Genomic DNA, 26,672 nt, shown 5'->3' with positions numbered 1-26,672 from the left:
ACAGCCTGTGCTCTCATCGTCAGCCTGTCTCTCGCTCTCCTTCCTTGAAGAGCGTTTTTTTCTCCTTAATCTATCCTCCAATCCTGTTCAGACAGTCTGTTGGGCCTTCTCCCTCTCCATCACGCCTGTTCTAATGGGATTAAAACCAGGTGGATTCTACACACACGGAACACTAAATACACACACACACACACACACACACACACACACAGAACCATTGGCTAGTCTGTAAGGATTACAGTAACCTCCGTGGGCTCTCCTAGGTCTGCTAACTCCCCCAGAGCCATCTGCTCTGCTAATAATCCTACAGTAGAGCTACCATCGCCCCCTAGGGGCAGGGACACAGTACAGCACGACCAGGGTACACTAGCAAATACTGACAGAGATGGGCAGACACAGTGGTCAATACCTGCGGTACCTGGAAGAACAAGACTAGTGTAAAAGTTGTTTCAATTGGCAGTTTTTACTGCAGCAGAAACAGTTTCTACACTAGATTCTCTCCACCTACACGCCTCACATTTTTAGTTCTAGAGGCGCGTAAGCTCTCCTCCCCATTCCTCAGCAAAACGTTCCATTGCTAGACTTCCTCCTTGCGCCGCTCTCTCTTCTGTCCTGTTTCGCCAGTCTCAACCCCATCGCCTGTCTAGTTCTAAATCACACGCTGAATTATGTCATGGAAGACCTACTGGCATGTGTTGACTGCTCTGTCCATATTTCTGTCTAATCTTGTTCTCCCTCCCACCAGTTCAACTGGCTGTATTGTATTGGTGCTGTTGACGTGTCGAGGGTCTTCCTCGGTGTTGGCGCGTGGCCTTCTCTGTGCTGCGGTGGAGGGCTTCACAGACGCAGCTAGTGTGGTGAGTCGAAAGTCTGAAATACTTAGATTTTTGGGCAACCCACAAGTAAGTGCCACAGTTTTGTGTGCGGGTGTGTTACACGTACTCTGTGTGTTGAACGAGTGTGTGTTGAGTCCTGTCTCCGTCTGTCTCCCTCCAGGCTGGATGCATCACGCAGTAGAGCAGTTTGGCGGGCGTGGCACACGGGACTCCTTCCCTCTGGACGGACTCAGCCGGGGAACATGGGCTCCCGTGGGCGGCCACGTCACCTGGGCGCCACCTGCCAGGTATGTTAAGTCTCCACGGCAATTGACAGCCCCCCCCCCCCCCCCCCTCAATGAATTACACCTACACTGACTGCCTCAGCCTCGTAGTCCTTCCCTTGAGGTTTACGTCCACAAGTTCCGACTGTTAATTGTTCTTCTAGGTTAAAATTAATATTTGTATTTGTTCAAATTGGTCTGGTCTCAGAGAATTTGGCCCTGGTCTGACCATTGCACTTGTTTTCTCTACCAGGTGTCCGCCAGGTGTCAATCAACACCAGCTCCTACCCCATCTACCGCCCAGTCACATGGGTGGACTGAACCATCCCAGTAAATTCTTCAATAATGGGTGAGTCCAGCATATATTCCATTGGGCAACGTACTGTATTCCATACTAGAATCGGATTGCTGTAGTCTCCTCCATTCTCTCTGGTCTTTATCACAGGCCTTCGCGACTCCAGACTGTAGTCACCTGACTGTCTCTCTTTCCCTCCGTGTCTCTGTTCCCCGCCAGGCCCATGCAGGTGCGTGGCAGTGAGAAGCAGGAGCTGGCCCAGGCCATGTTACCTGGCCTCCAGAGAGCGGACCAGCAACACCTCCCTCCTCCCCCTCACAGGGCGTGGGAACAGCCGGGTCAGCTGTACGAGTCGCCCCCCCCTCCTCATCCATCCGTACCCCTGCCCAGCGACCACGTGACCCGTCTGCATGGCGGGTATAGCCCCGGGCCTCCCGCCAGCCTGCCCCCCAGGCCCAATCAGCTACTGAAGGTGAGCGAAAGAGCCAATGATATCGTCATACAGGAAGAGTGTCGATAAACGAGTGGCCTATCAGTGAGCGAGGAGGAAGGTGGGTGTCTTGTTCGGAGAGAAGATTAAACCCTTCCTCTCTCTCTTTGTCTCGCTGCCAGTATGTGGACCCTCAGGAGCAGCATCTTCTCAGGGGTCCGACATCGCTGGGTGATGATATGTGGGCTCAGGTGCAGCAGAGGGGTTACCCAGGGAAGATGTTGGGAGGGCAGCTGAAGAGACCGGCCCCCCCTCTCGGGGAGTACTCGGTCATCCGGCACACCCCGCACCCCTCCTCTCGCCCCAATGAGGACTGCCCCAGTCCCAGCAAGAGGAAGAGGGGCTCTGAGCAGGTATGTGGATGATTTGAAACCTCTGCATTTAAAAACTTGACTCGTGCATTTAAATGTACTTTACACCAAAAGTTGACTCGTAAAGGATAAAGAGAAACAAAGTCTAAACTTTCTCACATGTAGAATCAGGTGATTGCATAGAATAATTTGCAATTTTCTGATATCTAAACTCTGTAGTTGTTATTTGACCATGTTGTTTAGATGGGATATGGTGTAGTACCTAAACCCTGCTCTCTCCAGGTTCCACACCCAGGCATACAGAGGTTCTCTGGCCCAGGAGGGCACCCCCTGCCCCCACAGCAGCAGCCCCCGTCCCACTACCCCCCTCCTACACCCAAACCTGCTTTCTGGAACCCCATGCACAAGGCGAGTGGCGCCCCCCGGGCCCAGCCCGAACGCAAGAACGGTTCCCCTGAGTTCCAGGTCCGAGCCGTAAGAACACTTAACACTTGCTGCTCTATCAAGAACGTGACTAGATGGAATGTAGCTTTACAGAACATTTAATTTAATGTTTGGAATGTCAGGTTATCTAGGCTCCCCTAGCTTTCCCACATTCTGAGCCATAATGTTAATCGTCTCTCTCTCTTTCTCTCTGCTAACAGGAGTCAGTCAAGTCCTGCATGGGCGGCTACACCTACAAACCTCCCGCCCCCTCGCCCATCTCCCCGCCCCTCACCTCCTCCCCGGGAGGCTACCCTCAGAGGCACAGCGGGCCCCACCCACCCCACAAGCCCTCATTCTCACCTCAGGCCCTCAATCAACCCCCCCACAACAACCCCCACAGCTCTCACCCGCAGTACCCTAAACAACCAGCCCCGCCCCGCATGGGGATGGAGCCCAGGGGAGGTCCTCCTACCCCCCAGAGAGGCCCTACCACTGGGGGTAGGGGAGTCAACAACCATCCGCCTCCTCACCACCACCACCAACCTCCAGCAAGGGGGGACAGGGACAGTAGGGAGCCCCCCAACCCTCACCAGCAAACCACACCGGCGTGCCTTACAGCCACAACCCCCACTTCCAGCCCCACCCCGGGCTGAGCCACACTGCCCCCCACCCCCCTGCCAGCAGCACAGCAGTACCTCAGCAGCACAACCCCAGTCCCTCCCACCACGAGGCCTGGAGGACCCAGGGACAGGGGCAGGGCAGGCCACAAAACAACCACCCCCTGGTGAGTCCCAGGTTCCCGGCAGAGCGAATGTTGCACTGCACTGCTACTAACTCTTCTCCTTTTGTTAAGGTTGGATTATCATGTGATCTCCGCCTTTTTCACACTAATTATTTGCAACATTCTGAATTGACGCGCGGCCAGCTCACTACCCCCTACGCAGTTAATGTAGACCTGAAGAGATCGGGAACAAGTCACCTTTTACCCAGCTGTGGGCCAAATGTGATTTAGCAGAGCGGTCAGTTTGGAATTGATTGGGCTTAGTTAATTGAGCAATAAGGCCCGAGGGGATGTGGTATACGGCCTACATACCGCGGCTAAGGGCTGTTCTTATGCACGACGCAGCGCAGAGTGCCTTTACACAGCCCTTAGCCGTGGTATATTGGCCATATACCACAAACCCCCGGGTACCTTATTGCTATTATAAACTGATTACCAACGTAATTAGTTCAGAAAATACATATATTTTTTGTCATACCCATGGTATACGGTCTGATATACCACAGCTTTTAGCCAATCAGCATTCAGACCTCCAACCAGCCGGTTTCTAATGTTAAATTAACAATGAAGTGTAAAGTATGTCCATTTTTTAAATCTGTATCATTATCAGTGTATCAAATAACTTTTTGCTAGGAAACACTAGGAAGTGTATGGTTGTGCCTCAAATCTGGTCAAATGTAGTGCACTATATAGGGAATAGGGTGCCATTTGGGGTGCATACTGGGTCTATAGCTCTCAATCTCCAGTGCATTAATCTAGCATGTCTCTGTTCCTCCCTGCAGGAGTCGGGTCACTACAGGGCAGGGCTGGTACCTCAGGGGCAGCAGAACCAGGCTGGGGAGACCCGGGGTCCCGCGTCCCTCCAACACCATCAGCACCCCCACATCAGCTCCCCTCAGGTTCCAACCAGAACCCCCGTCATCATCTCCACCCCCCAGGCCCTCTGCTCACAGTCCCAAAACAACCGCTACAACAACATTAGTAGTATTACTGGACCTGCACTCTCCACTGTGATCACAGCACCACCTGCTGTGTGTTCTGCTAACAGCACCTGTAGGAGAGGCAGGGAGACGATGTCACTGCCCCACCAGTCCTCAGCTGCGTCTCAGCTGGAGAGAGACCCAGAGAGGAGCCCCATCCACCCCATGCTGCACCCAGGGTATCAGGGAGCCCACGCGGGCACTGCCAACCACCCACACCGGGCGCCACCCAGGCCCCAGCAGCAGCAGTTCCCTAGCCAGCACCACCAACAGTCTGTCCAGGGGAAGTCTTACTATGGACGGTCTGATCCAGATGGCACTCCGGCCTCCTCTTCATCCTCCTCTTCGTCATTCTCAGGACACCAGAGGGCAGGGGAGAGCGTCATCACCAGCAGGGGGTCTCACCCCAGCCCCCTCACCCAGACGGAGGTCACTAGCTCGCCCTTGCACCGCCCCATGCCCGCCCCCCAACCCCACACTGTCAGCTCTGCCTCCCAGCCAGCCTCCAGCCCCTCCTACTCCAGACTCTGTGTCCAGCCTGCCCCCCAGGCTACCACCACCTCCTCAGCCAAGGGGTATCTAAATTCTCGACCCCAGCCACCTCCACCCTCAGCCCCCCAGTCCATGGAGGAGGCTCTGGATAAACTGGATGCTGAGCTCCAGGGTCATATGCAGGCCGAGGAGAGGAGGGAGAGGGAGCAGGAAGAGCGGAAGAGGAGGGAGAGGGAGCAGGAAGAGAGGAAGAGGAGGGAGTGGGAGAGAGAGCAGGAAGAGCGGAAGAGGAGGGAGAGGGAGCAGGAAGAGAGGAAGAGGAGGGAGTGGGAGAGAGAGCAGGAAGAGCGGAAGAGGAGAGAGTTGGAGAGAGTGGAAGAGGAGAAGAAAAGAAGGGAATGGGAAAAAGAGCAAGAGGAAAGGAAGAGGAGGGATTTGGCGAGGGAGCGAGAGGAAGAGGAGAGGAAGAGGAGGACTGAGTTGATGAAAGAGGAGGAGAGGAAGAAGGTGGAGGAGGAGATGAGCCGGAGTAGTAAAAGAAGAGAGGAGTCTGCCATCGAGAGTCTGGAGAGACTCCTGTCCGGCAACTCCTCTGCTCCTCCACCTCCTCGCCTGTCCACCGTCTCCTCCTTTGTCCCACCCACCCCCAGCCAGCCATCCTCCTCGCCCCCCTACCCCTGGCTGAGCCGGGGCGGGGCTCCCCCTTGTCCCCCAGGCCAGGCACCACCACCTCCCGCCCCCCTGGAGATGTCACGGCCGCCCCCTCTCACCCCCCAGACGGAGTACGCCAGGGAGAAGCAGAGGCAGAGAGAGATGTGGGGTGAAACCCCCCCCTCGTCATTACACACTAGTAACGTCACCTCAGGGAACAACGCCCTGACCTCGTCGGGGCCCTTTTACCCCAACCACCCCTCAAATAAGACCTTGACACAAGGTGCCCCCCGCCCATCCAAAGACACCCCCATCCCAAGGAGAACGATAGTCAGCAGACCCGAGGGGGAGCGATGGGCGCTGTGGATCCCCTCCACACCTCCAGCACGGTCACCCTCCGAGAGCCCCCCAAACTCTTCCAGGCATTCCCCAGGGATAGCCTTTCGTCTGGGCCCAACACCTCCAGGATCAGCAGCAGCACGTCCAGCACAGGGGGCCTCCCCAACAAGCGCATGCCCAGCGGAGGCCTAGGCAGCCTGGGTTGCAGCACCAGCAGCAGCACGTCCAGCACAGGGGGCCTCCCCAACAAGCGCATGCCCAGCGGAGGCCTAGGCAGCCTGGGTTGCAGCACCAGCAGCAGCACGTCCAGCACAGGGGGCCTCCCCAACAAGCGCATGCCCAGCGGAGGCCTAGGCAGCCTGGGTTGCAGCACCAGCAGCAGTAACAGCGGCGACTCCGACAGCGCCCAGTTTGAGGAGGAACCCTTGGAGCTCTCAACGTTACTCCCGGACGGTCTGGCCAACATCATGGCCATGCTGGATGAGTCCATCAAGAAAGAGGAGGAATCTCTGTACTGCAGCGACCGAAACGGTGCTAGGGAGACCATCATAAATGCCTTCTCTGCTATGCCGCCGGCCAAGAGCTATCTGTGCGCCCCGGACCTCATCCCAGCGCCCAATCAGCAACCGCAGGACGACTTTGTTGGGACGAACGTCCACGCCAGCCCCCCTGTACTGAGCCGACAGGGCTCCCTGGCCTCCCCCTGCAGCCGGACCTCCTCCATCAACGAGGAAGACGAGGAGGGTTGTCTCGCCCTGAAACCCGCTTTGGAGCTCCACGAGCCAGCCGTCCCCCTCAACTCCGACCCCCAGTCAGGGACTAACTACAGCCACAGCGATCTGGCTAAACTCTACGGTCTCCCGGAGCCTGTGAAGAGCGAGGGTGATGACGAGGATGAGGAAGATGAGTCGGAGACCCCGTCCAGTTCCCCTCCCCCGCCCCAGAGGCCCCACCTCCACCAGACGGGGGTGAGCAGCACCTTCAAGTCTCAGGCCGCCCTAGAGAACCAGAAGTACGCCTACCGAGGAGGTCCGTTTGGCCGCCCGCCCCCCTCTGCTCTGGGGGGACTGAAGTACTCCTCCTCCCTCTCTCTGGGTCCCGACATCCAACAGCAGCAGAATAGCACCTCCCCCACCTCGGATTCCACCAATCACCCAGGCTTCACGCTGTCTACGGCCCCTCCCCTAAAGACCCGCCCACACTCCCCCTCCAGCTGGGAGGCAAAGAGACAGGTCAATATCAAGATGGAGGAGCCTGATATCTGGAGAGATGGGAGAGAGGCCATGGAGAAGAGGCTCCATTCCACGAGGGTGGAGTCCAAGTGTTATACCTCTACACAACCCATCAAGATGGAGCCCAAGGAAGAGGCCACGCTTACAACCATCTCCGAGTCTTCTCTGGCCGAGCTGGGCCGAAGCTGTGAGGTTCTCCTGACCCGACACTCCAGCTCCCTCCCCAGAAAGAACCCCTCCGACAGGACCAAGACTGAGCTCAAACAGGAGGGCAGGCACCACAAGCCCGAGAGAGAGCGGGAACGACACCGAGAGAAGGAGAGGAAACCCGGCCGGAGCAAGAAGCACGGGGAGAGGAAAGAGGGGAAGAAAAAGCCGAGGGAGAAACGAGACGAGATGTCCTCCTCCTCCTCTTCGTCCTCTCACTCCTCCTCCTCCAGTTCCAGTTCGAAGCGGCACAGGCACAAAGAGAAGAAGGACCACCGGCGGATCCTCGGGAACCTGGACCTTCAGCGTAAGGAGATCCGGGAGAAGGACCGCGACCGCGCCGACATGAGGAGGAAGGAGGCTGGGTCCACCAGCGAAGGTGAAACCTCCGAATGGGCGTCCCGTAGTAGAAGTGAAAGAAGTTCAGGAGTCATGTCCTGTTCTCAGGACAGAGGGGCTGGATCTACACTGCAGGGTTCAGCCGCTGACTTCATGAAGCTGAAGGCCCTGTCGGACGGGCCGCCCAAGGAGCTGAAGATCAGGCTGATCAAGGTGGAGAGCGGCGACCGAGAGACGTTCATCGCCTCTGAGGTGGAGGAGAAGCGGACACCCCTGGAGGAGATCAGCATCGAGAACACCGCCGCAGAGGTCATCAGGGCCTGCAAGTGAGTATGGAGGAGAGAGGGATGGATGGAGGCGTGAACAAGGCAGGGGTGTAGTGAGTGAGTGAGCGAGGTGGGGGGGGGGTTACCAATGAGAAGTTAAGAGGAAGTTACATTCTAGTTAATCAATTTCTAAAAAAGACTAAGCTAATTCATTGCTACAGTTTGTGACGGTGTTTGGTCTTAACATTTGTCTCTCTCTCCCTGCCTCAGGGGTGCGAGGGTGAAGGGGAAGTTCAGAGAGTCCTACCTGCTCCCTGCGTTCTCTGTCAAGCCGCTATTTACTACAGAGCCCCTCCCACGGGATAAACTCAACCCCCCCACGCCCAGCATCTATGTAAGTCGATCGTCATTCGCCATAACACGAACCACCGGTTACTGTAGCTAATTTGAACTTCACTCTATTCGATTTTTCTCATTTCACCCTCTTGCTTTCTCTTTGAAAGTGTGTATCAGGATGCCTTTATGTATGCCTGTGCTGCCCTCTTCTGGTAGAAAGATGCACCTGCTATTTGTGACGGTACTAACTCCTCGGTCCTCTTTCCCCCTCTAGTTGGAGAGTAAGAGAGATGCCCTCTCCCCTGTACTACTGCAGTTCTGTACAGACCCCAAGAACCCTGTTACTGTCATCAGAGGACTGGCCGGGTCCCTACGACTCAGTGAGTTTTTATATACACACACACACACACACACACAGACTATGTTCGTTTATTTAACCCCGACATCAACACACTATCTACCACACATGTTAGAGTAATCACAGGACTTGGTATCATTGCTTTTGGGAGTCTCTTTATGCAGGTTAGAGTTTTTCCGTCATGAATCTTGTTCTGAAGGCAGCTCTGCAGAGTGGTCACTAGCTTGGCACAGCCACAAAGTCATGATATAAACCTAACCTTAACCACACTGCGAACCCTAATGCCTGACCGTAACTTGAGACAAAAAGCACATTTAGTTTTGTTTTTATAAATCTGTACAATATAGCCAATTTTGACTTTTTGCAGCTGGCTTATCCAAGGGGCAATTGCTCAGTTCTGCCTCCAGGACCAAACTTCAACCTGCTCCCTTTAGGCCATACCATGTCATCCTTTAGTATGTTTGTATATTAAACCCCTTTTCTCCCTCTCCTCTCAGACCTGGGTCTGTTCTCCACGAAGTCTCTGGTAGATGCTAACTCTGAGCATGCTGTGGAGGTGAGGACCCAGGTACAGCAGCCTGCTGATGAGAACTGGGACCCCAGCGGCACGGGGCAGACCTGGCCCTGCGAGAGCAGCCGCTCACACACCACCATCGCCAAGTACGCCCAGTACCAGGCTTCATCCTTCCAGGAGAGTCTGCAGGTACAGACCAGACTCAACACACACACACACACCTCTTACTTACACACACCTCTTACTTACTTCTACCTTATCCCTTTCTGTGTCTTCAGGAGGAGAAGGGTAGTGATGAAGAGGCTGAGGAAGATGAGGAAGACAAGGAGAAGACTAGTAAGGAGACCAGCCCTGAGACACCTAGCAAAGAACCCACAAGTAAAGATGCTACCAGTACTGAACAGAAACCAGTGGGGAAGATAATCAAGTTTGGCACCAACATTGACCTGTCAGACCCCAAGAGGTAAGCTGGAGATGGATGCATTCTATTACCGCATAGAACACGTGGAACTTTTCCCATTTGTTCCAGAACTTTCCTCTTTGTTTTTGCTGACCCCTAGTGGTCAGGTCTTAGTATTACATTATTACAAAAACCCTCCCCTAAACGTCTATTGCTAAGCAAGGCCATGTGCAGAGTCACTATAGTACATAAGCGCCTTAGTGATGATCGCATCGACGCCAATACTGCTTCTCAGATGTTGTGTTTTGTTGGACAATTTGAAACCCACGATTAACCCTCTCCCAGGTGGAAGGCCCAGCTGCAGGAGCTCCAGAAGCTTCCGGCCTTCATGCGCGTGGCGTCCAGCGGCAACATGCTGAGCCACGTGGGTCACACCATCCTGGGTATGAACACTGTCCAGCTCTACATGAAGGTCCCCGGGAGCCGCACGCCTGGCCACCAGGAGAATAATAACTTCTGCTCTGTGAACGTCAACATTGGGCCGGGAGACTGCGAGTGGTTCTCCGTGCACGAAAACTACTGGCCAGCCATCGACGACTTCTGTGAAAAGTAAGTCGCGTCGGGTTGATACTTGTATCCGCGATTTCTTGAATGCGCCGATGACGACGAGGTACAAGAATTATATTCCTCGTCCGTTTTTGAACCTTGCGCTTCCCGAGTCACTTGAGATTAGCTTTCATAGACCGTACGCCGTAAGAATGTGAAATAGCACAGGCGTCTCATCTACTTAAGTTTACCGTTCTCCCAACGTTATCACCCACTACCTCAGAGGATCTTACCCCTGTATCCCCCCCCTCCTTCAGGCACGGAGTAGACTACCTGACTGGTTCCTGGTGGCCTGTTCTGGAGGACCTGTACCGATCCAACATCCCCGTGTACCGCTTCATTCAGAGGCCCGGGGACCTGGTGTGGATCAACGCAGGGACCGTCCACTGGGTCCAGGCTGTGGGCTGGTGCAACAACATCGCCTGGAACGTGGGCCCACTCAACTGTACGTGAACTCCCTGACACAGACGCCTACATTAGTCTTGCTGCAGCTGCAGACCTTTCTCTCCACTATCCACTGGAAATGCGTTGCAGTAGAGCTGTTTCTTGACTTGAGTGTTTAGTGTTATTTTATGGATCTGTTGGTCTCGGTCAGTCATTTTGCCTTAGGAGTTTTGAACTTCAGGGCGACGACCCCCGGTTCATATCCACACTAATGAGACTCATAAGTAGAGGACTAATGTTGACCTATTTAAAATAAAATATATATATATATATATATATATATAATATCAGGTGAGGTCACTACTAATGGCACCTTATCTTCCCTGTAGCCTACCAGTACCAGCTGGCCCTGGAGAGGTTTGAGTGGAACGAGGTCAAGAAGGTCAAGTCCATTGTCCCCATGATCCACGTGTCCTGGAACGTGGCCCGCACCGTCAAGGTCACCGACCCCGACACATACAAGATGATCAAGTGAGTATTCAGACTGATGACGTGTCTTCCGGTTGATTGGTGGCTCTACAATGGCAAGAAAAAGTATGTGAACCCTTTGGAGATACCTGGATTTCTGTGTAAATTGGTCATAACATTTGAACTGATCTATAGGTCACAACAAGAGACAAACACAGCCTGCTTAAACTAATAATACACAAGCAATTATATGTTTTCATGTCTTTTATTGAACACACTGTGTAAACATTCTCAGTGCAGGGTGTGAACCCTTGGATTGAATAACGGGTTCACCCTCCTTTGGCAGCAATAACCTCAACCAAACGTTTTCTGTAGTTGTGGATCAGACCTGCACAGCGGACAGGAGGAATTTTGGACCATTCCTCTTTACAAAACTGTTTCAGTTCAGCAATATTCTTGTGATGTCTGGTGTGATCTGCTCTCTTGAGGTCATGCCACAGCATCTCAATCGGGTTGAGGTCAGAACTCTGACTGGGCCACTCCAGAAGGCGCATTTTCTTCTGTTGAAGTCATTCTGTTGATTTACTTCTGTGTTTTGGGTCGTTGTCCTGTTGCATCACCCAACTTCTGTTGAGCTTCAATTGGCGGACAGCCTTACATTCTCCTGTAAAATGTCTTGATAAACTTGGGAATTCATTTTTCCGTTGATGATAGCAAGCTGTCCAGGCCCTGAGGCAGCAAAGCAGCCCCAAACCACGATGCTCCCTCCACCATACTTTACAGTTGGGATGAGGTTTTGATGTTGGTCTGCTGTGCTTTTTTTTTTCTCCATACATAGTGTTGTGTGTTCCTTCCGAACAACTCGACTGTAGTTTTGTCTGTCCACCGAATATTTTGCATCGTCAAGGCTTTTAGAGATACTTTTTGTAACCCTTCCCAGGGGGGTTCACATACTTTTTACAACCTACAATGTGAACGTTTAAATGATGTATTCAATATAGACAAGAAATGCAGAAATGTGTTATTAGTTTAAGCACACTATGTTTGTCTATCGTTGTGACTTAGATGAAGATCAGATCAAATTTGAGGACCAATTTATGCAGAAATCCAGGTAATTCCAAAGGGTTCACATACTTTATCTTGCCACTGTATATTAGTTACAAAGGATACAGGTCAATAGGGCAGATTGTGATTATGCCACTAACTTGTGTTCTGTTTGATAAGGGTTGCAGTGTCATGACAGGGACACACTATCACTGTGTTGGACCAGAGTTTTACCTCGACAGGTCATGTGACCAGGAGAACTCTCGGTCCTCTTCATACCTGTATCCTAACCTCATCACTCACTCGCTCACCCAGGCACTGCCTCCTGCAGTCCATCAAGCACATCCAGGTTCTGCGAGACCAGCTGGTAGCAGCAGGGAAGAAGATCTCCTACCAGAGCCGAGTGAAGGACGAACCAGCTTACTACTGCAACGAGTGTGATGTGAGTAGTACTTCTACCCAGTATCTGCCTATTGCCCTCTCAATGCAAAACCCCCAACCTCCTGTTTTACCCTCTGTCTGCCAGCACCAAAACACCTTCTAACTGAACTGAAAACATACACACACACTTACCACAGTCAGAGCCCATCGCTCTTCTGAAACCACATTACTTCAAACCCCCCCCCAATCTTCCTTCATGGTTGCTTCGGCCTGCATTCAATTCCTCCCCATTCGTTACAAGACAAAGCCCTTTACTTGTGTACTGAGTATCTGTGTGTATATATCTTCTGTCCACCAGGTGGAGGTGTTTGACCTGCTGTTCGTGACGTCTGAGAGTGGCAGCAGGAAGACCTATGTGGTCCACTGTGAGGACTGTGCCCGCCAGAGAAACCCCAGCCTCTCCAACAACGTAGTGGTGTTGGAGCAGTACCGCATGGAGGAGCTAATGAGTACCTACGACGCATTCAGCCTGGTGAGGACACACACACACATCTTTTTCTTATAAGAAGGGCACCTGCATACAAGGAAATCGGTGTCAGTCTGCCTAACAACCTGAGGACAGTAGATGTAACGTTTCCTCTTCTGTCTCCTCTCTCCAGACTGCAGCCCCGAGTACACGGTGATAAAGCTCCTCCCCCTCCATGTCTCACAGCCATAACCAAAACTCCTGCCAGACAGGACTTAACATCTTTAAAAACCTTCTTTTTTTTCCCCCCTTTGTTATTTAAGATGTTTTTACTACTGCTAATACTTGCCGATCAAACAGCCAATCGAAAACCAGTTTACTACTCATCACTGTTTACAAAACCGAACCGCCAATCAAATGCCAGTTTACCCTTGTTGTAGACTGTTCATGAGCAGCGTTCTGGTTTCCGGAGGACTTGAAAAAAATGGAAAGGCAGTTGGTGCTAGTTGCCATTGTGAACAAGCAACAAAGGGTTGACAGTTATCAATGGCATGAATTTTATTATTTCCATATCTTTTCTTTTTTTTTTATCATGAATTCTGAAATTTGTAAATGCTGTGTATTTTATGTGGGGTGCTGTTTGTTTTTTTTCTAAAATAACGTATTTTCTTTAAGACTAGATCAGCCCTAGATATATACCACATTGGCCTTGTGACTTGTATTTAGAAGATAAATAAGATGCATTTTTTTTCTAAAAGCATTAAGAATACGGACACACAATAAAAATACAATTGTTTGAAATGCTTAGAAACATACGGGTTTTAAAGTCTTTTTTTAGATTTTCTGTTTAGTCTTTCTTACTCTTGTATGTGTTGTGTTTTTACAAATGTATAATGTTTATTTCCACGGGAACGCGAAAGAGTCAATTGTCACAACTCTTTAGGAGTACATCAGGTCTTTTTGTTTTAATGAATTGCTTCCATTTTTGCATCGTTTTGTACCTCTGATTTTGTTAGTTTTTTGCTTAATATACAGATTTATCATTTGTCTTCTGGATTTTACATTGTACAATTCTTTATTTAAAATGTTTCTTATATTTATAGGATGTCAATGTTCTCCCCTTACTTTTATTAGGGTTTGAAAGTCCTCTGTAACAACTGAAAGGGTGTGTTATGGGAGGACAAGGTTCTCTGGTGCTTCTTCTGGTTCTATATATATATATATATATAGATATTTCTAATGAATATAACTTACACTTTCCCTGTAGTTGATAGGATCCACAGCCGAGGTTGAGTTGACGAATGGAGATGGTCTTTTTAATGCGTGGGGGGGAAATTGTCATTGTTTTTCATTCTTTTTAGGGGGCTTTTATTTTTAATTTTTTTTATATATATATATTATTGTAATCTGTTGGAATATTGACTTATGGGATAGAAAGGTGCTACAGTTTTCGGATAAACTATTTTTGTTTTTCCTTCAAGATAAATTCTATTTTTCCTGTTGCAATATACCTTCCTTTTCCTTCTCTTTGTGGTCATTTATTTAAAATGCACTCTTTAGAACACACACACACACCAAACTGAGCCAGACATTTCTTAAACACTTTGTGAATTTGTGTGACATTTTACTATGACTTATTAATAAATAAACGCTTTTGATAAAGCCAAAAATGTGCATATAGTTTAATTGTTTAAACTCTATTGATGGTACACGCCTCATCTGAACAGCGAACACTGACTGTCAGGAGTGTTTTTTTGCAGACAAACCACACCTGATACAGCCACCAATTGTTCACCTAAAGTAAATTAAATATTGGGTAGAATGTTAGAAAAGTAACATATTTGAACATAACATCCCAGTCAGTCAAATCTGAAAACAAAGTCCAGAGCAGTAGCCTATAAAACCTATCTAGAACTATAGATCAATGAATAAACCCCTCTTTGAGCTGGATTCAATCTGTATCGCTGAAGCGTTGTAGATTTTGCAATCAAAATGTAAGAGTAATTTCTGACTGGGATGACATATGCAGCGTTTTACTGTGAAAGCAGTCTGACTATGGAACATTGCCTTTTAAGTTTGAAGCGCACTGTAACGCTGAACTTAAGTGATTTAGATTGAATCTAGCCCTTTTTATCTGACTTCCTGCCTGAGGCTGATAGGCTGACCACTGATGTGGGTGAGAGCGGATATCTTCTATTTACGCTTTGGGCCCATATACAATAACAACCCGAACCCTCATATCGCTTAGCCGAGCTAGATCTTATCGCTGGCACTTGCAGAGGTCTCCTCATTCAAGTCAATCACTAACGGTTCCTTTTGTTTCACATGAGTGTGTGTGTGTGTCTGTGTAAAATTGAGTGGTTTCCATAAGGTGAATTCCATCCAAGGTTAAAAAAGCAGGCCCAAACAAACACACATTGTCACACAGGAGACAGGGCAGGAAACCACAGTGAACTCCCAGGATTTAATGACAATGTCCAGATTTCATTTTCCCCCTCAGCTAATTCCACTGACTGACACTACAGCAGAGATGTAGGCCCACCCAATCAGATTGAGCAAAAACATTACAAAATACAAATAATTATGCTCTTTACTTTGTGTTCCAAACAGGACATTATTTGTTTTTTACCCCAAACACCAATAGATATTCATAGCAAGCAGTGCACTGGGTTAGTCAGATTTGATGAAATATAAAAATAAAAAAAATGTACCTTTATTTTACTAGGCAAGTCAGTTAAGAACAAATTCTTATTTTCAAGGACGGCCTAGGAACAGTGGGTTAACTGCCTGTTCAGGGGTAGAACGACAGATTTGTACCTTGTCAGCTCGGGGATTTGAACTTGCAACCTTCCGGCCACTAGTCCAACGCTCTAACCACTAGGCTACCCTGCCACCCCCTATAACAGAACGGAAGAACTGGAATGACATTCATTCTCATGGTTGCCAAAAATAACTCAAATCCACACCTTCAATAAGCCACAAACTCAGAAAAAAAAAGAAACGTCCCTTTTTCAGGACCCTGTCTCAAAAGATAATTCATTAAAATCCAAATAACTTCACAGATCTTCATTGTAAAGGGTTTAAACACTGTTTCCCAATTAATGAACATGCACCCTGTGGAACGGTCATTAAGACACTTACAGATGGTAGGCAATTAAGGTCACAGTTAAGGAAACTTAGGACACTAAAGAGGCCTTTCTACTGACTGAAAAACACCAAAAGAAAGATTCCCAGGGTCCCTGCACATCTGCGTGAACGTGCCTTAGGCATGCTGCAAGGAGGCATGAGGACTGCAGATGTGGCCATGGCAATAAATTGCAATGTCCGTACTGTGAGACGCCTAAGACAGCGCTACAGGGAGGCATGACGGACAGCTGATAGTCCTCGCAGTGGCAGACCACGTATAACAACACCTGCACAGGATCGGTATATCCGAACATCACACCTGCGGGACAGGTACAGGATCGCAACAACAACTGCCTGAGTTACACTAGGAACGCACAATCCCTCCATCAGTGCTCAGACTGTCCGCAATAGGCTGAGAGAGGCTGGACTGAGGGCTTGTAGGCCTGTTGTAAGGCAGGTCCTCACCAGACATCACCGGCAACAACGTCGCATATGGGCACAAACCCACTGTCGCTGGACCAGACAGGACTGGCAAAAAGTGCTCTTCACTGACGAGTCACGGTTTTGTCTCACTTTGGGTGATGGTCGGATTTGCGTTTATCATCGAAGGAATGAGAGTTACACCGAGGCCTGTACTCTGGAGCGGGACGATTTGGAGGTGGAGGGTCCGTGATGGTCTGGGGCGGTGTGTCACAGCATCATCGGACTGAGCTTGTTGTCATTGCAGGCAATCTCAACGCTGTGCGTTACAGGGAAGACATCCTCCTCCCTCATGTTGGACCCTTCCTGCAGGCTCATCCTGACATGACCTTCCAGCATGACAATGCCACCAGCCATACTGCTCGTTCTGTGCGGAATTTCCTGTAAGACAGGAATGTCAGTGTTCTGCCATGGCCAGTGAAGAGCCCGGATCTCAAAACCATTGAGCACGTCTGGGACCTGTTGGATCAGAGGGTGAGAGCTAGGGCCATTCCCCCCAGAAATGTCCAGAAACTTGCAGGTGCCTTGCTGGAAGAGTTGGTAACATCTCACAGCAAGAACTGGCAAATCTGGTGCAGTCCGTGAGGAGGAGATGCACTGCAGTACTTAATGCAGCTGGTGGCCACACCAGATACTGACTGTTACTTTTGATTTTGACCCACCCTTTGTTCAGGGACACATTATTCAATTTCTGTTTATCACATGTCTGTGGAACTTGTTCAGTTTATGTCTCAGTTGTTGAATCTTGTTATGTTCATACAAATATTTACACATGTTAAGTTTGCTGAAAGTAAACGCAGTTGACAGTGAGGACGTTTCTTTTTTGCTGAGTTTATGACTGCATTGAGGCATATGTCACTGTGCTTCTATAGCTATATGCACCATTCCACTGCCTATTTAAATTTGTTCATTTAGCAAACAAGACAGCTCATAATCCAGTGCCTTTATCACAGTCAACACACCTATATTTTAGCATTAGAAATGCTACATTTTCTCTCAGCCTCATGGCAAAATGTGTAGAATAGCAGGAGATGACCAAAAAAACTGCACATTTTCATTTCTGCCCCATTATAAAATGTTTAGCATCGCAAGAGATTTGCTTTAAAACAGACACATTTTGTCTAGCCTCTTGACAAAATGTGTAGAATAGCATGAGATTAGCTATAGAACGGCAAACGTTTCTCTTTTTTGGAGGGGGCCCACCCACCAACACATTTCTGGCTGTGCATTCTCTGAGGGTATAGGAATGGACTATGAAATAACCAGTAATCGTTTTTTTTTACATCCATGATTGATCGAACACAATCAGGAGAATTACGCACATACCAACGTGAGGGACAATGAAGTGACAAGGCCCCTCATATTTCAAAAACACCAAACATATATCCACCAATCTAGAGAAATCCAGGTCCTGCAGTGAGAGAAGGAATGTCAGTGTGTCCCATCCTGTGGCCCGGTGTGAAGAGGTCAACGAGTTCGGAGGAAAGCTGGACAGAATGGAGGACATCCTGCTTCCACAGGAAGTCGCATCCGCCGTCCATTCCACCCACTGAGGGTATAATAAGAACTGGAGACTGCGTCCAAGATGTCCGCCCGTTGTATTCAAGGTAATCTACTCACGTTCACATATGCTGATTCATGGACCGTCTATACCCAGGTTGCATCCGGTGTATACGAACCATCACATGCGCACGAGCACTGAGTGGAGCAGCGACATCATCACCTCATCCACAAACATGACAGACATTGGATAAATATAAAATGTTCATATGTTCGCTTGTGAACGTTTTTTTTTTAAGTATTTAAAAAAATAATCATCAGCCTGAGTGACAATTACATGAATAATTCAATAGATGTTTTGTGCACAATGATTATCGCTAAAGTGTCTTATTAGGAATTTTCAAATCTGACCTCTGACCTTTACATGGAAATAGTCTTTCTAGGCCAGGTGTCAGTTAAACTGCAGTACTGAAGCGAAACTGTATAGCTTCTAGACCGGAACCCTAGCCCCTTGACTCCACCCCGATCTGATGGCCACAGATGGTCAGTGTCTGTGTGTGTGACCGTACACTCACACCCCACCAACACAATGCTGGCTCAAGGGACTAGTGTGATCATCATGTTGTTGGACTAATGATGGGAAAATCTAGAAAGCCTTTGAAGCTATTGTTGACCAAGCTATTGTTGGTCACCGACTATGAATTAGGCTATTATTCATTTATAATTACTAAGATAGGATCAATGAAATAAAGATTGTCGTGTATATAAATACAGCGCCTTGCAGAATTATTAATGTCCCTTGGATTTCCTGGCATTTTATTATGTTACAAAGATTAAAATGGATTTAGTCGTAATGTTTTTGTCAATCTACTCAAAATACTCTATAATGTGAAAGTGGAAGAAAACTGATATTTTTGAAAAGATTAACAAGAATGTGAGAACTAAAATAGTAGTTGCAAGTATTCAGCCCCTTTGTTCAGGCAAGCCTAAATTAGTTCAGGAGTAAAATGTGGCTTAAAATGTCTTCATAAATTACACTGATTCACTCTTGTTGAAATAATACAGTTGAAGTCGGAAGTTTACATACACTTAGGTTGGAGTCATTAAAACTCGTTTTTCAACATCTCCACAAATTTCTTGTTAACAAACTATAGTTTTGGGAAGTCGGTTAGGACATCTACTTTGTGCATGACACAAGTCATTTTTCCAACAATTGTTTACAGACAGATTATTTCACTTATAATTCACTGTATCACAATTCCAGTGGGTCAGAAGTTTACATACACTAAGTTGACTGTGACTTTCAACAGCTTGGAAAATTCCATAAAATTATGTCATGGCTTTAGAAGCTTCTGATAGGCTAATTGACATCATTTGAGTCAATTGGAGGTGTACCTGTGGATGTATTTCAAGGCCTACCTTCAAACCCAGTGCGTCCTTGTTTGACATCATGGGAAAATCAATAGAAATCAGCCAAGACCTTAGAAAAAAAATCGTAGACCTCCACAAGTCTGGTTCATCATTGGGAGCAATTTCCAAACGCCTAAAGGTACCACGTTAATCTGTACAAACTATATTATGCAAGTATAAACACCATTGAACCACGTAGCCGTCATACCACTCTCCTAGAGATTAATGTACTTTGGTGCGAAAAGTGCAAATCAATCCCAGAACAACAGCAAAGGACCTTGTGAAGATGTTGGACGAAACAGGTACAAATGTATCTATATCCACAATAAAACGAGTCCTATATCGACATAACCTGAAAGGCCCCTCAGCAAGGAAGAAGCCACTGCTCCAAAACTGACATAAAAAAGCCAGACTACGGTTTGCAACTGCACATGAGGACAAAGATTGTACTTTTTGGAGAAATGTCCTCTGGTCTGATGAAACAAAAATAGAACAGTTTGGCCATAATGACCATCGTTATGTTTGGAGGAAAAAGGGGGAGGCTTGCAAGCCGAAGAACACCCTCCCAACCGTGAAGCACGAGGGTGGCAGCATCATGTTGTGGGGGTGCTATGCTGCAGGAGGGACTGGTGCACTTCACAAAATAGATGGCACCATGAGGCAAGAAAATAATGTGGATATATTGAAGCAACATCTCAAGACATCAGTCAGGAAGTTAAAGCTTGGTCGCAAATGGGTCTTCCAAATGGACAATGACCCCAAGCATACTTCCAAGTTGTGGCAAAAAAGGCTTAAGGATAACAAAGTCAAGGTATTGGAGTGCCCATCACAAAGCCTGACCTCAATTCTATAGAAAATGTGTGGGCAAAACTGAAAAAGCATGTGTGAGTAAGGAGGCCTACAAACCTGACTCAGTTACACCTGCTCTGTCAGGAGGAATGGGCCAAAATTCACCCAACTTATCGTGGGAAGCTTGTGGAAGGCTACCTGAAATGTTTGACCCAAGTTAAACAGCTGATCCTAGCTGACCTAAGACAGGGAATATTTACTAGGATTAAATGTCAGGAATTGTGAAAACTGAGTTTAAATGTACTTGGCTAAGGTGTATGTAAACGTCTGACTTCAACTGTACATGTTGACATGATAACCCTTCCTCTGTCCCCCATACATACAACATCTGTAAGGTCCCTCAGTCAAGTATTGAATTTCAAGCACAGATTCAACTATGAAGACCAGGGAGCTCTTTTTGAAAGCCTCATAAAGAAGGGCAGTGATTGGTAGATGGGTAACAATAACAAGTCATATATCTAATATATATTTAAGCATGGTCAAGTTAATAATTATGTTGTGGATTAGAATATAATTACTTTTAATGTTCCAAGGGGGAAATTGTTTTAGACACACAATTATATATAAAACCACCCAGACACATCAAGATACAGTCGTCCTTCTGAGGGGTGGACAGGAATGAAACTGCTCAGGGATGTTACCATGAGGCCAGTGGTGATTTTCAAACAGTTGCAGAGTTCAATGGCTGTGATGGGAGAAAACTTATGATGGATGAACAACCTTGTAGTGACTACACAATAATGACAAATGACAGAGTGAAAAGAAGAATACAAATGTACAGAACTCAAATATTCAAAATCTTGTATCCAACAAGACAATAAAGTAATACTGAAGAAAAATAAATGACAATGCAATACACTTTTTGGCCTAAATGCAAAGCCTAATGTTTGGGACAAATCCAACACAACACATCTCTGATTAACTGCCTCATTTTCAAGCATGGTGTTGGCTGCATCATACAGTGGGCTCCTCAGAGGAGGAAGAGAACGACCATCCTCCTCAGTGAAATAAAAACAGTGAAACATAAAAAGTTATCCTTTTTAGATAAAACTATACTAAATATATTCACTTCACCAAATAATTGATTAAAACACACTGTTTTGCAATGAAGGTCTACAGTAGCCTCAACAGTAGCTGCCATCCCGTGCTTCACAGTTGGGATGGTGTTCTTCGGCTTGCACGCCTCTCCCTTTTTCCTCCAAACATAACGATGGTCATTTTGGCCAATCAGTTCTACTTTTGTTTCATCAGACCAGAGGACATTTCTCCAAAAAGTACAATCTTTGTCCCCATTTGCAGTTGCAAACCGTAGTCTGGCGTTTTTATGTGTTACGGTTTTCTTCCGTCGAAGGAGAGTCGGACCAAAATGCAGCGTGGTTAGTTCGATACATCTTTAATGAAGAAAAAACATGAACAATACAAAAACAACAAACGGAAATGTGAAAACCTATACAGCCTATCTGGTGACAACTAACACAGAGACAGGAACAATCACCCACGAAATACTCAAAGAATATGGCTGCCTAAATATGGTTCCCAACCAGAGACAACGATAATCACCTGACTCTGATTGAGAACCGCCTCAGGCAGCCATAGACTATACTAGACACCCCCAAGACGAAACACACCACAATAAACCCATGTCACACCCTAGCCTGACCAAATAAATGAAGATAAACACAATATATTTCGACCAGGGCGTGACATTATGGCTGTTTTGGAGCAGTGGCTTCTTCCTTGCTGAGCGGCCTTTCAGGTTATGTCGATATAGGACTTGTTTTACTGTGGATATAGATACATTTGTACCTGTTTCCTCCAACATCTTCACAAGGTTGATTTGCACTTTTTACACCAAAGTACGTTCATCTCTAGGAGACTTCTTCTTTTTATGCTGCTGCTACTCTCTGTTTATCATATATGCATAGTCACGTTAACTATACATTTACATTTACATGTACATACTACCTCAATTGGGCTGACCAACCAGTGATCCCAAACATTGGCTAACTGGGCTATCTGCATTGTGTCCCACCCACTACCCGCCAACCCCTCTTTTATGCTACTGCTACTCTCTGTTCATCATATATGCATAGTCACATTAACCATATCTACATGTACATGCTACCTCAATCAGCCTGACTAACCGGTGTCTGTATGTAGCCTCGCTACTTCTACAGCCTCGCTACTATATAAAGCCTGTCTTTTTACTGTTGTATTATTTCTGTACCTACCTATTGTTCACCTAATACCTTTTTTGCACTATTGGTTAGAGTCTGTAAGTAAGCATTTCACTGTAAGGTCTACACCTGTTGTATTCGGCGCAAGTGACAAATAAAGTTTTATTTGATTTGATTTGGCTGATTTCTTTTGATTTTCCCAAGATGTTTACAGACCGATTATTTCACTTATAATTCACTGTATCAAAGAGGTACTGAGTTTGAAGGTAGGCCTTGAAATACATCCACAGGTACACCTCCAATTGACTCAAATGATGTCAATTAGCCTATCAGAAGCTTCTAAAGCCATGACATAATTTTATGGAATTTTCCAAGCTGTTTAAAGGCACAGTCAACTTAGTGTATGTAAACTTCTGACCCACTAGAATTGTGATACAGTGAATTATAAGTGAAATAATCTGTCTGTAAACAATTGTTGGAAAAATGACTTGTGTCATGCACAAAGTAGATGTCCTAACCGACTTCCCAAAACTATAGTTTGTTAACAAGAAATTTGTGGAGTGGTTGAAAAACGAGTTTTAATGACTCCAACCTAAGTGTATGTAAACTTCCGACTTCAACTGTATGTAAATGTTATATTTCTAAAAAGCTGTTTTGGCTTTGTCATTATGTGGTATTGTGTGTAGATTGATCAGGATTGTTTTAGAATAAGGCTGTAACGTAACAAAATGTGGAAAAAGTCAAGGGGTCTGAATACTTTCCAAAGGCACTGTATGTTGTGAAGTTTCATTCATAGGCCAGGTTGTAGCAACGTCACGATGGGTACAGGGAAACTGCGACTATCATGTAGTAGCCTAAACCTGTCGATGTTACGTTGAGCTGGGTGAATGGAAAATGAATGACAGTCATCCACTATGCTGTGAAAGAAATAAGGCCAAGCTCATCAAAAAAAATGATCGTCCTCCCTCGTCTTAAACAGCACCGACCACCACTGGCATCATGGTATGGGTATGCTTGACATCAGCAAATATTGGGGAGTTTTTCAAGATGGAGAGAAACGGGGTGGAGCTGATGTTGCAGGAATTTAATTCCTCTGTTTTAATTCCCAATTCAAATTAAACACTCTGTCAATTCATACGAATTTGTATGACCCTTATTTTATAGAGATCGACAGAGCCCGGTCTTAAAGTCAAATAGCAGCCTTTATTCACGATAGTACTGAACACGATACAGGTTACCACAGGTTATAAACTGAAAATGACGTCATTAGTTCCAGTACCAACCCGTGCCATCTCCGTTCCAGTACAAAGGCTGTATCTCAAGCCTTCCCACATCCGTCTCCCTACCAATTTAATATAATTTACGAGCCAAGGCCTTCTCGTGTAGATAAGCATTCTAGCCAGTCTGAAGATATTGTTCATTCATTCCTACCAAGGACGAGACAGTCATTGTTCTAACTCTTGACGACATTCACACACATTATATTCAGTACTGGGATCAAGAAAGAAAACTCATACATATACAGAATAGTATTCTGATTAGTACATATTAGTCAGTCCTGATTGAAATGTATACATAATTAGTCATCATTGATAAAAATTCCCTTAACAGCTGAACACAGACAAAATCATGGAGGAAAACCTGCTTCAGTCTGCTTTACACCATACGTTAGGAGATGAATTCACCTTTCAGTCGGAAAATAACCTACAACACAAGGCCAAATCTACACTGGAGTTGCTTAACCGTACATGTCTACTATAGAGATTCCGCAAGACTATTTGAGAAAATGTTGGCTGGACAGACAAAAAAAAATGCCACTTTCACATGTAAACGCTGCAATTACCCAATCAACCAGTGAGCGGTTTCAAGCCTGATTATATTCCCTGCCACAGATGCAACGACAGTTTGTTTTAGAAGCTATTTTCTCCATTGCTTACTTCTTCTTCTCTCACTCCCTCTCCAACACGCTCTCTTTCAGCAACACTTCTGATTGAATTGCGTCCACCACATCCCTCTCTTCCACCCTCCTCCCATCCCATCGACTCGTTCATCCTCCGCTTCTTCTTACATAATCCAACCTTTCTAAGCGTAAACCACAGGCCGTGTATGACGCAGACACATCTGTAAGGCAGGCTCTTGGGCGTAGTGGTGGAAGATGGTACCGATGAGGCATTTTCTTCTTTCTTGGTTCAGATAAGCATTATAGAAGCTAGCAAAAACATGAACATGTAAAGCCCAGTAGAAGTGTGCAGTAAAAGATGGTAAAGATCAACAGTATCTCTAACTCATCTATATGTTTGGATCCCCCGTCTCTCAGTTCTCCCCTCCTGCCCCTTCACTCCTCTCTTCTCCGCTCAGATACAGATAAAAGAGACTCAAATATCTGTAGCAATCAGGGATAAAGCCCAGTGGAGGGACAGGGTAAATAAATACTGACCAGCTCAAAAGGGGAGAAGAGAGCGAGAACAGAGAGAAAGGGGGAGAGGGAGAGAGGGAGAAAATCCGATCAGACAACAGTAATTACTCTCTGCACTCTCTCTTTATCAGTTCAGAAGTTCTTTGTCTGCCCCCTCTCTCCTTTCATCCCCTTTTTCCTCCCTTGTTCCATTGATCCTTCCAGTTATCCCCCCGATCCGTGATTCCTGATATTGTCTTTTTCATCATGTTGTGGCGTTTCTCTCGTTCACTCTGGTAGCATCTTTTGCATCTCTGCGTAACGTAACTGTTATGACATCCATCCTCTGTACCTCCTTCACCTGGTCTTTCTTTATCTGGGTTCTTGGTGTTTCTCAGTGGGAATCAAGGACCCATCCCTGAACACTATCAGAGCTGTGGGAAGCTGCTCTCTCTCTCTCACACCGCTCTCTTCCACTGCTGCAGACTCATGGGTTACGGTTGGAGCTAAGGTTAGGGTTAGGGTTAGGGTTAGGGTTAGGGTTAGGGTTAGGGTTAGGGTTAGGGTTAGGGTTAGGGTTAGAGTTAGGGTTAGGGTTAGAGTTAGGGTTAGGGTTAGAGTTAGGGTTAGAGTTAGGGTTAGGGTTAGGGTTAGAGTTAGGGTTAGGGTTAGAGTTAGGGTTAGGGTTAGAGTTAGGGTTAGAGTTAGGGTTAGGGTTAGGGTTGGAGCTAAGGTTGGGATTCGGGTTAGAGCTAGGGTTAGAGTTAGGGTTAGGGTTAGGGTTAGGGTTAGGGTTAGGGTTAGAGTTAGGGTTAGGGTTGGGGTTGGGATTCGGGTTAGAGCTAGGGTTAGAGTTAGGGTTAGGGTTAGGGTTAGGGTTAGGGTTAGGGTTAGGGTTAGGGTTGGGGTTGGGATTCGGGTTAGAGCTAGGGTTAGAGTTAGGGTTAGGGTTAGGGTTAGAGCTAGGGTTAGAGTTAGGGTTAGGGTTAGGGTTAGGGTTAGGGTTAGAGTTAGGGTTAGGGTTGGGGTTGGGATTCGGGTTAGAGCTAGGGTTAGAGTTAGGGTTAGGGTTAGGGTTAGAGTTAGGGTTAGGGTTGGGGTTGGGATTCGGGTTAGAGCTAGGGTTAGAGTTAGGGTTAAGGTTAGGGTTAGGGTTAGGGTTAGGGTTAGGGTTAGGGTTAGAGTTAGGGTTAGGGTTGGGGTTGGGATTCGGGTTAGAGCTAGGGTTAGAGTTAGGGTTAGGGTTAGGGTTAGAGTTAGGGTTAGAGTTAGGGTTAGGGTTAGGGTTAGGGTTAGGGTTAGAGTTAGGGTTAGGGTTGGGGTTGGGATTCGGGTTAGAGCTAGGGTTAGGGTTAGGGTTAGGGTTAGGGTTAGGGTTAGAGTTAGGGTTAGGGTTGGGGTTGGGATTCGGGTTAGAGCTAGGGTTAGAGTTAGGGTTAGGGTTAGGGTTAGAGTTAGGGTTAGGGTTGGGGTTGGGATTCGGGTTAGAGCTAGGGTTAGAGTTAGGGTTAGGGTTAGGGTTAGAGTTAGGGTTAGGGTTAGGGTTAGAGTTAGGGTTAGGGTTAGGGTTAGGGTTAGAGTTAGGGTTAGGGTTAGGGTTAGGGTTAGAGTTAGGGTTAGGTTTAGGGTTAGAGTTAGGGTTAGGGTTGGGGTTGGGGTTGGGATTCGGGTTAGAGCTAGGGTTAGAGTTAGGGTTAGGGTTAGGGTTAGAGTTAGGGTTAGGGTTGGGGTTGGGATTCGGGTTAGAGCTAGGGTTAGAGTTAGGGTTAGGGTTGGGGTTGGGATTCGGGTTAGGGTTAGGGTTAGGGTTGGAGCTAGGGTTAGGGTTAGGGTTAGGGTTAGGGTTAGGGTTGGAGCTAGGGTTAGGGTT

General features: G+C 47.2%; 1 protein-coding gene across 1 annotated transcript in view; it reads left to right on the top strand.

Annotated features, from left to right (window-relative positions):
* Positions 1-14,539, top strand: part of LOC115133457 (lysine-specific demethylase 6B-like) — a 54,135-nt gene extending 39,596 nt beyond the window's left edge. The window contains 20 exon segments of the mRNA XM_029666705.2: positions 746-857; positions 997-1,123; positions 1,353-1,448; positions 1,614-1,866; positions 2,007-2,237; positions 2,478-2,669; positions 2,840-3,200; positions 3,203-3,405; positions 4,185-5,835; positions 5,838-7,968; positions 8,179-8,302; positions 8,519-8,624; positions 9,100-9,305; positions 9,395-9,579; positions 9,862-10,125; positions 10,380-10,567; positions 10,896-11,037; positions 12,334-12,460; positions 12,758-12,931; positions 13,059-14,539. Of these exon segments, the coding sequence (XP_029522565.2) occupies positions 1,002-1,123; positions 1,353-1,448; positions 1,614-1,866; positions 2,007-2,237; positions 2,478-2,669; positions 2,840-3,200; positions 3,203-3,405; positions 4,185-5,835; positions 5,838-7,968; positions 8,179-8,302; positions 8,519-8,624; positions 9,100-9,305; positions 9,395-9,579; positions 9,862-10,125; positions 10,380-10,567; positions 10,896-11,037; positions 12,334-12,460; positions 12,758-12,931; positions 13,059-13,082 (6,780 nt within the window). The 5' untranslated portion in view covers positions 746-857; positions 997-1,001 and the 3' untranslated portion in view covers positions 13,083-14,539.
* Positions 14,540-26,672: the final 12,133 nt, after the last annotated feature.

Source organism: Oncorhynchus nerka, linkage group LG8 (genome assembly GCF_034236695.1).
Source record: "Oncorhynchus nerka isolate Pitt River linkage group LG8, Oner_Uvic_2.0, whole genome shotgun sequence".
NCBI lineage: Eukaryota > Metazoa > Chordata > Actinopteri > Salmoniformes > Salmonidae > Oncorhynchus > Oncorhynchus nerka.
The sequence above is the reverse complement of the archived record's forward strand: the minus strand, read 5'-3'. Positions and strand labels throughout refer to the sequence as shown.